This window comes from Echiichthys vipera, assembly GCF_963691815.1.
Source record: "Echiichthys vipera genome assembly, chromosome: 1".
Taxonomy (NCBI): Eukaryota; Metazoa; Chordata; class Actinopteri; order Perciformes; family Trachinidae; genus Echiichthys; species Echiichthys vipera.
Window position 1 is genome coordinate 24,509,476 of NC_139826.1, and position 16,318 is coordinate 24,525,793.

Consider the following 16,318-nt stretch of genomic DNA (forward strand, 5'->3'; position numbering starts at 1 on the left):
CCTGCAGCAGGGTCTTGAGCATCCCAGAGGTCTTCATTATTTGAGGAGTTAGTGCCACTGGCTTTTAGTCATCAAGGGCTCTAGCTGCGGCTGCTCCTCCTGGGCACTGGGACATTAACGTTTCCCACTACGGAGACTCCTTCCCCGCAGTCAAGGATACAGAACGCTGCAGAGGTGAGGATGAAGGGGCTCTGTCGGCCAAAACGTGCTTTAAGCAGCCTAGAAGTGATGCCATCATAACATTGCCTGTGTGAACATCCTCCACTGCTCTCCTACCTGAGTTACAGTCTGTTTTTAAGTCTGATGGTAGAATCAAACTAGAGAACTAGATAACATCAATATTTGCACTTAAAAAAGGACAAAAAAGAGCAAAATAACTGTCCAAGTTACTGAGTGATTCTGAATATAGACCAGTGTGAAAGAGTTAAGGTTCGAGTCAGTAAATTTGAGTTTTTAATAAGATTCAATGGTAGTATAAGAAATTTGGCTTTACTGAAACATTGATATTCTAAAGTCAATGCCATAGAAAGCCTAACTTTTAGCTTGCATAAACACCAGGTGCAGCAGTATGTTACAGCAACATCTGTGCAGCCTTTGGTACAGATGTGGTTTTGAAAGCTGTTTGTGTGTTTTGTCACTTTTAGACTTCCTAAAGTAAACTCATTGCGAGGCTGTTGCAGATGTAGATGAATGACAATTTTCTCTTTTCTTTTGTAATTTTTAAAACCAGGTGTGGCAGTGTGGCGGCAGTGTGGAGGTCCTGCCTTGCGCCCGTATCGCCCACATAGAGCGTGCTCATAAACCTTACACCGAGGATCTGACGTCTCACGTGCGGAGAAACGCCCTCAGAGTTGCGGAAGTTTGGATGGATGAGTTTAAAAGTCATGTCTACATGGCCTGGAATATTCCTGTGGAGGTGAGTTAAACATGTTGTTTTTCTAAGAGTTGGTAAATTTTGACTTACAGGGATTCAATCATAATATTTGAATCACATTGGTGTCACGATACAATTATCTGTGTGTAGTCATTTACAATGCAAAAGTGTCATTATTTTAGTTCTTATTTATGAGAAACATGTGTTTGTGTTTATTGTTAACACAAAAATGTACAAATCTGATGACATTTTACAGTAATGAATCAACAATGAATCAGTGCCATTTGCAGCAAAACCACTTAATTCAACAACGTTTTTGTTTTATCACTGTGTAGGAGTTTGATGTATAAAAAGCAGCTCATTTGGATTTTTTTTTTACATTAATAGATTTGGCAGTTGGCCTTTACTTGATGGAAAGAGTCGTTGAAGTTATATGGCTTGTATCTTAACGACTAGAGATTCATGTTCTTGCTACCAATGTGCAATGTCTTCTGGGAGTAGAACATATTTGCATGTGTAGGGACATTTTGTTTTATTTATGTAACCTCTGAATTGACCAGTAAAGAGTCCTATTGAGATTACAATTTTTTTCAAGAGCATCCTTTCTAAGACAGGCAGCATCACAAAATCATAAATGTGTAAAAATCACAAACCGGTCTGTTCCTTTAAAAGAAATATGTTTACCATAATCTGTGTATCTGAAGAGGAACATATACCCCAAGAAAATGCTTTTAAAAACTGCTTTTCACTAAGCAGAAATCTACAGTATATGAATTGCTGTCAGCTTCACAATTTTATAGAGCGCTGAGGTGAAACGGTGTTTGCTGAACCGCATGAACTCTAAACCCTTTTAACACAGTCCTGAGTATGTACATGTGTCCTATTATTCAAATGCCAGATGTCAGCCATGAACTGGCTACAGGCTAAATTGACAGAAGGCAGTTTTTTATGCTACCTTTATGCAGGATTTGCTGTTGTAGCCTTTTGCATCATAATCCAAAGGGACCATTCATGAGTAAGTCCACGTCAGATGTCTGCACAAACAAAGATGAATACAGATGATACATCATAAATCTAAAGCCCCAACACGCAGCTCCATTCTGCAGCCACCTAATCTAAATGTCACAGGGTTGAGTGTCATCTCTTATCAGCTGCGCTCCTCCCATCACAGATGTTTAGTTGAATCAAGCCCATGACACCTCCAGAAGGCTCAAATGCAATGATTTCTTGTTACTCACAGAATGGCCTGAATTGGATACGTGCCACAGAATAAATACATACTTAATATGATTCAATAAAATGGACTAAATGGAGACATTAGCAGTTAGAAAATTGGATACAAAGGACAATAACATTTTAAAAGATTAATTAAAGAAACTATCTAGATTACAGCTGTGACTTGGGAGCTAAATAATTAATAATACAGAAGGAAAAAATGAAATACACAGAAAAAGAAGATGTTCATATTTAATTGTGTTCAATTATGTATATCTCCATATCTTAATTTGAGGCTTTATTGTGTTATTTGAGACGTCGAATTAAAACATCTGCAGTGCTAACAAGTCAAAGTATGAAATGTCTCTCAGTCTGCAGAATCACATGAAACTGACACAAAACGTAGATGGTGCATGCTGCCTCATGCTTTTACGGTTGTATTAGTGATGATTTTCATTTGATCTTGAACAGGATTCGGTAAATTAAAGTAAATAACCACACTATGTCGTCTTATGTTAAATGCAGCATCCCTCTAAGGCTAAGTCAAATGTTTGCTCACTGAAGCCTTTTTTCCTTCTCCTGCATAATCTGTTTGAATATGTAAATCCACGTTATGAATAGATGAACATCTGCAGGCAATTCATTCAGTCAATAATGAGGCGTTTAACAGAGTCTGTACTCAAGAAGCATGAAATTTAGCCCCAGCTTTAGCCCCCTGAATTAACTACGCAGCAAAATTGTCAGTGTTAATTTACCTCTGAGTGTAAAAATCAACACAAGGCCAGTTTTCATAGGAAGTAAATCTGAGGTCACTTTCTGATGTTTTAGAGCACCAAACAGTCAAGTCAGCAACATTTGCACCCACTACAGCATTTGAGTGATTAAACAGAGGCACCAGTGGTGTAAGATGCGATACAGCTTATTGCAGCTTTGTGTAACACTATTGCTCAATCAAATATCCCCTCAGGGACAATAAAGCATGTCTTATCTCATTCTTACTTTTGATACTATACATTTAATTGCTAATATACTTTTACTTAAGTAGGAATTTAAATGCAGTGTTTTTTACAGTTCACCGTAAATAAGTAGGCTATAAGGATATGTAAAATATCGATCATGCCCTGTGAAATAAAAGCTATAAAGACATTATAAAATGAGGAAGATTAATAATTTTAAAGAGCATTGAACGATAGTACATCATGCCTAATACTAAATTCAATAGTGCCTCTTTGCCTATGAACTACAAGTAATGATAAGCCTGTTTTCTTGTTTAGTAGTGTTGACGTCGGAAGGAGAAAAAAAGCTTTAAAAAGTGGTTTTAGCATTTGCTGGCTCTGTTAATTTTACCTGAAGGTAACAGTCCATAAGTACTCATTCTGCATAAAGTGTGCCCCTATGACTAATTCAGTATATTATAATATATACAACATTATTTGATTGTTCTGTTACGTCAATGTGTAAAGAGCATTTTTCTGTTATTTTAGCTGCTGGAGGTAGAGTTAGTTTATCTGATTTAGATACAGTAAGCTAGTTTAGTCCAGTGGTTTCCAAACTAAGGGTTGGGCCCCTCCAAAGGGAGAGGATTAATGTAAGACAAGACTTACACAAATGTGTAATATTTCTTTTTTTTTTTTTTGGGGGGGGGGGGGGGGGGTTGATAATTTCACCTCTTTGTGCTTCAAACAGTTATGTAAATGAATCCTTATGAAAAGGTTTGAGGGGGAAAACACTGATTTAATCTTAACAATGTACTGTATTCTGTAAAATTATAAGCCTGTATAAGATGTACAGTACATCTTATTTTGAGATGTTGTAATGGAGTAAAAGGTACAACATTTGCAGCTGGAATGCAGTGAATTCAAGTCTTATGTAGTAAATGATTGAAATTCTCAAGTAAAGTACTAGTATCTCAGAAAACCTCAAAATTATTAAATGTTCTCTGCTTTCCATCTCTGGTAACATCAGACTGGCCGTGAGTGTTGCAGCTGTAATATATTGAACAGGAAGAAATCAAAACTCTACAGAAGCTGTTCAAATATAATAATAATAATAATACACAACAAATGGCTGCACAATGCTCTTCAATTACCGTACTCTATGGGGGAATTGTTGGGTCTATGTAAATCATAAATTAGTCATAGAGTGTGGTCTATACCTAGTTTGTAAAGTGTCCTGAGATAACTTTTGTTATGATTTGGCACTATAAAGAAAGTTTAATTGAATTGGATTATCTCATTTGCTTTTCAACTAGCAGCAGTTAATTGGTTTTATTCTTTGTGTGTGTGTGTGTGTGCGTGTGCGCGTGTGTGTGTGTGTGTGTGTGTGTGTGTGTGTGTGTGTGTGTGTGTGTGTGTGTGTGTGTGTGTGTGTGTGTGTGTGTGTGTGTGTGTGTGTGTGTGTGTGTGTGTGTGTGTGTGTGTGTGTGTGTGTGTGTGTGTGTGTGTGTGTGTGTGTGTGTGTGTGTGTGTGTGTGTGTGTGTGTGTGCGCGTGCGTGTGTGTTGCAATGCTTGAACCTAGGACCCAGGGATTGATATTGGTGATATCTCTGAGAGGAAGGCTCTGAGGAAGAGGCTGCAGTGTAAAACTTTCCGTTGGTACCTGGTCAACATCTACCCTGAGATGAGGATGTACAGCGACACCATCGCATACGGAACAGTAAGCCACCGCATCCCTCTACATCCCAAATGCAATCCAAGTAGTCTAAATCGCGCCTGAGTAAAATAATTTTAATCCCTTGTGTGGCTGCTGTCAGGAGCAGAAACAGTTCATAAAGAGGTGGTTTGCTGCAGCAACTCTTTCTTTCTCACTTCAGAAGTTACAGAAAAAAAGATTTCCAGTTAGATTAATGTGCTGCATTTAATTACATAGATACATATATAGATTAATTTAAGCTTACTTTTAATATGCATGTAGTGTATAACACTTGAGGGCTTTGCAGCAGAATATTATTAGTGGGAGAAGCCAAAAAAAGTGACAGCCAACAGGGCTGGCAGTGTTTCTATCTGCCCATTCCTAGTTCTCAAACAGCTTTATTTCCACGGTCCTCCCACTTCACATCGCTGTGGTGTGCCCTAATACACAGTGACACACAGGCCACAGTATTATGACACTGCTTTCTATGTTGTGTAGATGATTTTTTTTTATTACAAACAGTGGATGGATATAGCGAGGAAATAGGCTGGCCTCATTACATTCATTTATCCGAGTTAGTTGACCTCATTATTCTATATTTGTGACATGCATATGATGGGCTAGTCCATCGTGGTGGTTTGAGGAGTTGTTCCATGCCATGCTAAGTTTGCTCGGTGAAAACTTTGTTGACATTTAGGTCTAATTTATTCATTTCTCCCCAATACCGCTCCTCCTGATCTAAAAATGTGGGTGAAGGGACTGCGGCACTGTATCTCTTCCTGTTTGCTGAGCCATGTCCACGTTACAGCAGTACAATCAAATCTGAAAGATGTTACCTTTCATTCAGACACACGTCACATTACAGGAGCTAAAGGCGCTCTGAATGCTGTTTCAGTCTTAGCTAATGTTGTCCCCACAGGTGTCACTGTTGCATACTATTTTTTCAAAGGTAGACCTGAGCTGTTGCACGGGACCATGTGCTGCTTGTGGATTTAGTGATTATCAGATAGAAGTAGACATCTCCTGAGCCAATGGGGAGCTGAATCATCCCAGAGCTGTATTCTTCTAATCTCCCATCTCTACCTAATTCACTCCCCACGCAAACCACCATCCCTGGAGCTCCCTGCGGTGCCGTTTGTATCTCACAATCACTCAGACCTTTGTCATGATGCGCATGAATAACCCTCTGAGCCTCAAAGTCTGAGTCATGTGCATCCAGCGTAACACTGCTGATTTACATTTTTATAAATCAAATATGAATTTAAAAGGATTGAGTGTTATGACTCACGTTTTAAATGTTTCAGCCCGCTCAGGCTTCTGTATTTTCTGTTAATATATATTATTATGTATATTCTCTTTATCTGAATCTCAGAGAGTATGCTGTTTATACTGAAGTTGGTCACTCTGGGATATAAAGATCTTTCTCCTTTCTCTTTCTTGCTTCATAACACCCATCCAAACTCAAATGACTTTGCGGATACATTTCACATAAACAGCATGCACGGCAGCAGGCAGTGCTTAATGTTTGGAAAATAGTTTCCCCTGTAGAGGAAACGATGTACTGCAGAGTTGACGAGAGCAGGTGGTAGCTGCAGCTTCTGCGCTCTCACTGTGTTCTGGCAGTAGATGATTTTATCTCTGGACTGGACACCACACAGGAATTATCCGCTGCCATTATTCACAGTCCAGTACACATTAAACGTTAAATTCCCCTCACCAAACATTTCCAGCTATTTTTGCTTACAGCAGGTTGGTGTCTAATGTTGCTTTCAGTTTTCTTATAAAATATACAGTCCATTAATAATTTATGTGTCATAGATCACCATTAATACAAAGCATACAAGGCATTTTCATTATTTTGTAATTACAAGATAATGCATTTACTCTTGTAACAGAAATTTGCAAGACAAATATAAATGATCATAATTATGAACTATATAATATTACAGACATCTATTCAAGATAATCTTTAGAAAATAAAGCCTTTCATCTTAACCCACCATTAGGTTTGAATTCAGTGCAACAACTTCAGTATCCTTCCAACCACACAAACTTTTCACAACACAGTATCTACCCAAATCTCTTTCATCTCCTAGAATTTATGGATAACTAACTAATTTCAGTCTGCCTTAAAGCCCCTGAAAACTTGGCTTGAAATCTTTCTTTTTGAATCTTAAAACATTATGTATGTGTTTGAATAAATAAGCAGCAAGAAAATGAAAAAAAAAACCATTGTATTTAGTAAGACGGTACGGTCCACTGTCCAGCGTAATTTTCACACTTCCCATTCATTGTCTATGTAGGCACCCTTGCATTCTGTTAGTGTCGCAGTGTGCTTTGGCAGCCGAAGGAGCATGTCGGCCGCTCCTCATTTGCACAAAGTTGAGGTCTACGCTACTTAATGCAAATCAGGGGCATTAAACACGACTTGTAGACTCTTGAAACTCATATTGGTTCTTTTGTAATCCGGCAGCAGACAGCCAATCAGTGAAATCACTTTGAGGGAAAGCAAGTGCAGTTGTAGCCTGTTTTCTTTGCTTGTCAGTGGTCATTGAAGAGAAATTGATTACTGCACGCCAATCAAGGGTCCAATACTGGGAAGCGGCAACCCCTCGCATTCAAATGTGCCCCTGTGGGACATGTATCATAAGAATAAAAAACTCCACTTATCTGCTTTACCAGGACTGCGTGAGTGTGTCTATCATGAAATAACAACATAAAAAAAACATAAAAATGTGTTCATGTCACCATTTATAGTAAGAAGCTGATTGAGAAAAAAGGCTTTCAGCGCATTTACCACATCGGAAATGTCTAACTGCTCTCAAATCTTGTTTTGACAGGAAAAACATAATCCATCAAAAACAGGATCTTTTGAAAGAGGTCCACCTTTAGTTTGAATAAAGTGTACACCTCGCTGGTTATGCATTCTCAGAGTTATAAAAACATTATTCATAGCAGTATAAATACTCACAGGGTATCAAGACGCATCTGATTATGAATAATTTCTGGGTTAGTTTGTGCACACAAACATTATCGTTTTACTGATTTTGCCCTCAGACAATTCATAATGTTTGTATCATTGTGTGTTTATGACTGTGTGTTTTTCTTTGTCTGGCAGCTGAAAAACTCTCTGAAGAATGATCTGTGTCTGGACCAGGGGCCCGAAAATGACAATGTCCCCATCCTGTATCTCTGTCACGGGATGACACCTCAGGTTAGAGCCCTATATCTCTGCACCACTGTTTCATACACCGTGCCGCATAAAGCCAGATTTAATATATCACCCCTATATTTTATTTCCATCTTGGGTTTTTCTTACTCAATAAAACCTGTTCTATCTGGAAGAAAAATAGCTTTGCTCTGCCTTCAGATTGGATCAACATCAGTCGCTTTACCTTATAAAACAAGATCATGTTTTTTTGCCCTTTACAGAAACCTTCCTCAATGTTTTTGAATACATATTAAACTCCATTTTTCATACACCTCAATTTAGGGCTGACATGCCCTAACTGAGTCCAGCTCCAAATAAAATGCCAAGTTATTGATGAAACACAATGTAAAATCCTGTTTTCTGATTAAGTTAGATTGTACCTGAACATTTGTCTCTGTCTCCAGCTTTCTTCACTTAAATGTCAAAATCTTACAAAAGCGTACACAGCCTGATAGACCTCAGGTTTACTTCAGCCGCTTGCTTCAGTGTGTCAATATCTTTAAAACCGTATCTCTAGACTACTTGTTCAGGACGTATCGCAGCCCAAATAATAGGGAGTTTAAGTGTCTTCAAATGTTAGCAGAGGTTGATTATCATTTACTTTCTCCAGCCTCCCCAGCTGCTATTGATTCTTCCATCCCATCATGTCTGAGAAGATTGTTTTCAGAGATTGTTTAACCTTGCTGTCACAGTTATAAACTTGTCTTATAGAGTTAGGCTTGATCTCACATTATCCCTCTCAATTCAAATGAAACTATTGGACGGTTCACTCTCATTATGCCCTATATTGATATTTGCACCGCAGTGCAAATTAAAACTGATTCAGGAGAATTATGTATAATCTTGAGTTACACTTTTTCCTTAAAAAAAAACTAAACTTGAAAAGCCCAACCCTTTCTGAGACCTGGATAACTTTAAAACTTGCTAATTATAAATCTGTTATAAATCTTTCATAAATCCAGGCATTTCAAACAATGGGATTGGAGTAGCACCAGCGTTCCTAATGAGATTAGGAACCTCCTCTGCAAGACAAATCTAGTATGCTCTATTTTTATGTTTCAGTGCTTCATCATTGAGAGGTATTAGACCATGAATTGCCTCTACAGTGACACAAATGTTTGCTGTAGTCAGTCAAAATGTCACCGAATTGCTTTGGGATAGCTGGACTTTGTATCTGAGGTGCTGCAGTAAATGCAGTACATCAATGTGCTGCAAGAAAATTGCACAGCCACACATGAAAAAAGAGGGGACAGTATTACAAAGCTTACAATCCAATACGTGACTGACTTTTTAAGAGCATGTTGTCGGCAAACATACAGTACAATACTCAAGCTCAAGCTCAAGCAGTAATAAAACATACCGACTTAAGCACAGCAACAATAGAGATCACAGCCACATACGGCCTCTGGCAGTTTGCGCTGCAAAAAAAAAATTCACACTTGTCCGACAGTTTAATGTCTGGTGTGAAGGAGGCTGTTTGGGGGATATGAGAAATAATATAAGAAGAAGTTGAAATAAATGTAGAGCAAGAGAAAGATAGAAGTAATAGTAAGACAAGCAGCAGATTAAGCAAACTTGGTCTTGGATTTTTTGTTTACACGGCAGACAGAAAGAATACTTGATAGCTAATGAAGGTGCTGAGTCAGAGACAACATTTGTCTGGTCCCACTTATAAAATGTATAGACTTCTACAGACAGACTCCCTGTTTAATTGTCTGCTCTGATATAAATCAAACTCCCCCTTGTTACGCCTCTTTGTCATTTGGATTCTGCAAACCAATTTATGTGACCTTCCTTCAGTTAGTAGTGGAAGAAGTACACAGATAATAGTAAAAGTGGGCTACCAATACAACAATGTAAAAAAAAAAAAAAAATAGAAATCTGTGTGTTGTAATTCAAGCTTCTCTACTGTAGGTACTTGAGGGAAATGAAATGAGGGGCTGGGCTCAAATAAATCTGAAGGTTTGGAAGATAATGAATGGGGAAAACAAAGTTCTGCTGCACCCTTTTGTATTTATTGTTTTGGACTTTTATTTAATTGTAAATCATGTCAGTAGTTTGAAGGGAAACTGTCTCTTGCTGCTAACAAGTCATCTGAACTAGACACTGTTTTCCTGTAAGGGGTCATGAGCCAAATAGATTGAGAGTCACTGGCTTAACCTATAACAATACATTGTTTGTATGCACTTGTAACATATGTATGTAAAATAGTTATTATAGCTGTTTAAAAATATAGTGAAGTAGAAGATTACGTAGTACAAGTACCTCTAAAATGTACTTAAGTACAGGACTGGATTAATTACTAGAGTACTAAACTACTAAAGTAAGTGCTTTCCACCTCTGTACTGTAACATGCGCACCGCTCTGTGTGTTCTGTAAATACCAATTTCCTTTCTCTCTAATGCTTATACCAATAATCCTTTTTCCTTTTGAAAAACAGAACAATGAGCCTCATTTACCAATATCCTTCAAAGTTTTTTCTTACATTTGTTCTTTAAAAAGTCTGTCGGATTCATGACATGTTCTTAAACCGCTGAATTGTTTGTATCTCTGTCCTTATAATGATGAATTGCACCTCCGCATAATTTCAAAGTGTGCTAGATGATCATAGTTAGCATTGGTAAAAGGGCATGAGACTGCATAAAAACCTACAGAGAATGGAGCACCAGACACCAAAAAAATCCAACTGAAAGAGTTCAGAAATGGAGGAACGCCAAAAGAGCCGTCACGTCTAGTAGAGATAGTAGTGGATATTAACAAATATATAAAGCCCTGCCCCTTCCCCCCTTCCCTGTCACTATTCAGTTGTACTATTTTATAATTATAAAAATAAGTAAATTGTGATACCATATGTTTTGCAAAATCATGTCAGCACTTAAATGCACATAAGAGTGCTTTTGAGTGTACACAGATTTTTTTCTAACCTGAGAACAAATCCCAAATAAGAAAACATTGTTGAATGTCAGAATCTTTGTGAAAGCTGCAGAAGTGGGTTTAAGAAGACATTTCTTCTAAAGAACAGTTGGTGAATAAGGGCCATTCTTCTCCTGCTTTATTCCTACAAAAGATTTTCAGTTTTTGTCTCCTAAATATGGGCAAAAAATGCAGTTGGGAAAGAAACCATCAAAGATGGCACAATTATTTGTGTTTTCTGCCCGTTACTGCATTAATAATGTGCTTCTTTTTTTGCCTTGCCTTGTCTTTGCTTATCCTCCATTCACTCAAGATAGCTGAATAAATATACATATTTAGTGTATGCAAATGTCTCTTTCATACCCAAAGACAACCCAAGAGCAAGTCTCATTTGGTGAATAGTTTATTACCTGGCCACATACAGTACAGCTCTGGAGGGACCATTATCAAAATGTCAACCACAGCAGTATGAACTTACAAAACAGCACTAGCAGTGTGTTCATAGTGGGGTGTGTTGTTTCATGCAGAATGTGTACTACACCAGTACTCAGCAGCTTCACATCGGGCTCCTCAGTCCAACCGTTGACGATGACGACAACAAGTGCCTGGTAGACGTGAACAGCAGGCCGCGCCTCATCGAGTGCAACTACGCCGCAGCCAAGCGCATGAAGCTCCACTGGCTCTTCACTCAGGTGACTACTCATGAACACAGCCACTACACATGGTCAGCAATAAAAAGTTTAACATTCAGTTTTCTGTGTATATTAACCCTACTTTCAGGTAATTTGTTGTACTGTATGTGACATGAAAAACCAACTGTGGAGGTGGCTTATAATTACGCAAGTTTGACCGAAGTTCCTCTCAGTTCTGTTACCCATTTAGACGTGAAGAGTCATTGAAACTTAATGATTGCCTTTCTTCATTAGCTGTGCTTTAACAAAACTGTGTTTTAACAGAACAAGCAGCCACCTCACAAAATGCACCATGACAGCGGGTGAATTGGATTTACCATTCAGGATTCAGGCTCAAAAGACCTCATATTGTTGTCTGCCATGCTGTCAGTACAGTGTTAATTATAGATTTTCTTCCTCTTTCAGCCAAGTAAGGGATAACGTAGAGTGAGCGGGTCATTATGGCAAATTAAATCCAGCTTATTACACGGCTACTTAGTAAAGAAATCAATAATTTGACACAAAATATTGATTTAAAATTTCTTTGATTGATTTAAAAAGGGTCTTCCAGAGTCTATGATCCTACAACTCGTTGGATATGTTGATGGGGGGAGTGGTGTTAAGCAAATATACCCCAAAGTGTGAAGAGGTTTTATATGCTTACGCTCATACCTCACATATCCTCGTACGGAACTGTAAGTGGCTGTTTTACTTAACTTTGTATAATTTAGTAAGCAGGATGGGGACATATCAGCAAGGCTAGAGTGTGTCAAGTCTCTGAAATATGATATCAATTATTGACACAGTTTTGGATGCACATGTGCAAAGTGTTGAGCTCAAACAGAAATAGATTGCCTTGATGCGGCTATGGCAACTTTGGGGATCAGAGTACTGTTTTGACTGTTTTATCTTAATTTGAATGTTGCACCAAACCCTGATTAACTGAAGATATTCTTAATCTCTTCCCATTGAAACATACAAAAATGTTTCATTTCCTTCATCCACTCTAGAGATCTCTCATTATCCACGAAGAAGTGATGCTGATAAGCCTTGATTTTGGAAAGAAATTTAATGTGTGCTCTCATGCAAAGATTTGTCATAATGTTAGTCGGTGCTGATTAGAAAAGAAAGAACATGTACAGTGGGTGGTACTGTATGGTTTCTGCATGTGTGTTTTGTGGGTATGTGGCAGCTTTTTATTTTTCTGTAACAAATACGGATTGTTCTGAATATAGCATAGTAGAATATAATGAAAACCCAAGCACACCTAAATCCAATAACAATCTTCCCACATGCTATATGCTCACATATACATTCATTAGCCAACTCCTGGAGGCAGATTTAAGAAGCAGCATGAAGACGCTATAAAGAGAACTTGGCTGTGTAAAACCCAGCAGCTCCTTTTATCGGTTACTGTTCCAGATTTTCAAGGATTCTGGATTTTAGTTGCAGCCTTGTTCCAGGCCTCTGAAACACCACCCACATCTTCTATTGAACGATCCGCTGTGCTAATGGGCTGCTGTTTCCTCTGGTTCAGAAACAATGAGCCAATCACAAGTTTGTAGGCAAGATTAGGAATGGGGAAGTCATCTCCCTGGGTAAGAGCCAGAAAAGTGTCTACATCTATGCACTGAAAAACAGCTGGAAGTCAATTTACAAAAATAACAAATGTTAGCTTCTCTTAGCAACTGCTACAGAAGCTTCTTTGTCTAAAATAATTAAGTAGGCAGAACCGAAACGTCAGTTGCCCTGGCTGACACGGAAATCAGCTAACATGAAAATCTTAAGTCAGTTTTATTTATATTGCCCAATAATCACATATTACAAATTTGTCTCAAGGGGCTTTTCAATCTGTACAGCATATGATAAACTCTCCCTCAAAACCTTTAACGGGGGGAAAATGGAAGAAAACACAGGAGGAGCAGTTCTCTCTCTTTTATTTATATAGTGGTTTTCAAAGTACTTAAACAATTTACACAACACATTAAATATAAAAAAACCAAATATGATATATAGTTAATTGCATGCTTAAATCTAAGCATATTTTTGACACGTTTTTAACTTGTAAAAATAAAGAAACAATTATTTTACATTAACAACAGTAATAATTAAATCAGCAAGCATGCTGGCATCCTTCACCCGGACGGCACCAGGAGTAAGCCACTCATTTGGCTTAAACAGGTGGTTTTAACACCTGTTTCTTTGTCAGCCTTGGCTGGGTCAGATGTTCTCCTGAATTGCACACTGCCAGGATCTGATCCAACGTTTGAAAATTTGGCTTTTGAGCTGCATCAAAATGTCTAAATGTTTAGGTAGATCATAGTTACTGAACCTTTTTAAGGAACATAACTGGGATACTGCTCACACTTAAGTAATCAGCTAGATAGCTATGAAGGGTTATTAAATCAAATCAGATCACATGTATTTATAAAGCACATTTAAAAACAACAACAGTTGACCAAAGTAATGTACAAGCAAATATAGTGAAGACACAGTAAAAACACAATAACAACAATAAGGGGTTTGAGTTAGGGTAACATCTCGTTACATATATGGTGAGTCACATATTGCCGTTGCCCTCATATTTATTTACTACAAAATCACTTTGTAGAGTGGTTCAAATAACTGTCCGTGTGTTGAAGCTTGCGCAGTGTGCCAGTTACGTTCGGTTACTACGATCAGGCATCCACAATTCATTTTGTATGTAACGGTATCTACTAGTTTGGGTGAAATATTAAGTTTTTTTTCATGTTCTCTTACATAATGATTGAGCTTGAAGGGTCATTGATGACCTTACAAACAGCAGCTTAACAAAATAATGTTATTGTCATTGTTGTTTCTGAAGATTTCAACCACAATTTGTGGCTGGTTCAAATGTCATCACATCATAAAATTAATTAATTTTATAATTTCTTACACCAGCTTTCAGATAGATTGTGAACTGCAGAGTGGGCTTCTGAATCTTGCTTTACTGCATGTAGCTGATATGCTTAAATGCTTTGAATGCCACATTCACTTCTTTTATGAGCTGGCTCAGGACATCGCTACATAGTGGTCCATAAATGCCCACTTTAAGCAGTTATTACCCATCTGTTATCTATAAAATAAAATGTGTCATGGCCCTCACAGCCAGGCCAAACTCTGAAAATACAGAAAGCGTATTTTAGTTCAGTTTGTACATCCTGTCCAGTCTTTAGGTCTTTTCCGCTCCTTTGGAGAGAGCACTCTCCTGGCAGCTCTCTCCACACTGTATTACTACTGTATATCGAGTGTATTCGCCTCCTCTTCAGTCACTTGCCCTTAGCCTGCCCTTACACTGCAATGAGAAAATCCTGTTGGAATATTTTTACCGAGCTAACTGTTCAGACTCTGGCTACAGCTGCATATTAAAGTTTGTAAATTGTTGGACCATACTTTCCCTTTGCACTTAAGTTTTCACCAGTCAATAAATTGAAATTAAATTATTAATTTATGTAATGTAATGGCTCTGAAATGATTGGGTTTTTATGGCCACCACAATACCAGATGTTTTTGTCTGTTTTGCTTTTGTGTCTTTCTGTTTTCTTTCTAAATGTTGGCCTTGCTAGGAAGAACACTAATGACTACACTGGCAATTGCAATGTTGTTTTTTGCCTTGAAACCATGTTGATGCTATCTGGTGGGCCCAGTGACGATGGTAGTGTGATTCAGCCAAAGCGCTTAGAGCGCAGGGCGCTTTAGCAGCACACATCCCTAGCCATTCAGAGCAGTGTGGGTTTAAAGGAGGAAAGTTATTTTGTGCACACAGATTGTTCTTCTGGAGCCCGGCACAATTTTCAACAGCCTGCTTTTATCTTTACAGGGAGGATCCATTCAGAACAGGAAATCAAAGAGATGCCTAGAGCTTGTAGCGAGCAGCGACAATGAGCTTGGCTACCAACTGGCTGTGCAGAAATGCACAGGACAAAAATGGTTCATCACAAACGTGCTGTTTAGCAGCTCCGTATGATTGACTGCTGGAGGGAACACCAGAGTCAATAGATGGAGGTGGTTTTTTTTGTGTGTGTTGAAGGAGAAGAAGCAGGAGTCCGTCAGAGGAGCTTTGAACAGGATCATTTTGAGCATCACGATGTCCTCTGACAAGCTGAGTCGACATCACATCGTAAATGTTAAACATTTTATTCTGCCTACAGAATCAGCCATAGTTGGTGGATATTTTGCAGATCTGTCAAGGTAGTATATTTAGTATATTTTGTGGTTGATACAGTACAGTCAGATTTTCGTTGACTTAAAAGATGTAATGGGTCCAATATGTTTTTGTACTTTGTTCATAACTGCTACTGTGTAGCAAGCTTTCTGAACCTGTCCCTGCTGTTATTATTTTATTTTAGTGTCTCAGGTTTGTAGGTTTATTATGCGATTGAGCTGTACACTTCTGAAAATGATAGATTATTTTCTAAATGTACATATTTTGATTATTTGTAATATATAACAGTAAAATAACTGATGTAAACTACTGAGTGCAAGTGCTTTTTTCTTTTGTTGTGGCACAATGTGTGATTCAAATCTTAGAGAAAAGGGTCGTCCTGTCATTGAAATTTGAAATCTCGAATCTCTGACCCTCAGCCAGCGTAAACCCCAGAACCGGGGGTCTGATCCTGTATCACCTGGAGTCTGATTCCCGGATCGGCTAACTAGTTTTTTCTGTTACTCATGACAGCCACCAGCCTTGTCCATCTCCTGCCAGAGGCGGCATGAAACACAGCATGTGGCGACTCCAGTCATTTGTTACCGTAGCGGACTCTGTTTCTTAGCTAACATTA

The 16,318-nt window shown here is 38.3% G+C and overlaps 1 protein-coding gene across 1 annotated transcript in view; it reads left to right on the forward strand.

Annotated features, from left to right (window-relative positions):
- galnt18b (UDP-N-acetyl-alpha-D-galactosamine:polypeptide N-acetylgalactosaminyltransferase 18b) overlaps positions 1-15,839 on the forward strand; it is an 83,795-nt gene extending 67,956 nt beyond the window's left edge. The window contains exons 7-11 of the mRNA XM_083918956.1: positions 731-916; positions 4,608-4,745; positions 7,840-7,935; positions 11,373-11,537; positions 15,358-15,839. Of these exons, the coding sequence (XP_083775082.1) occupies positions 731-916; positions 4,608-4,745; positions 7,840-7,935; positions 11,373-11,537; positions 15,358-15,504 (732 nt within the window). The 3' untranslated portion in view covers positions 15,505-15,839. The remainder of the gene's footprint in view (positions 1-730; positions 917-4,607; positions 4,746-7,839; positions 7,936-11,372; positions 11,538-15,357) is intronic.
- Positions 15,840-16,318: the final 479 nt, after the last annotated feature.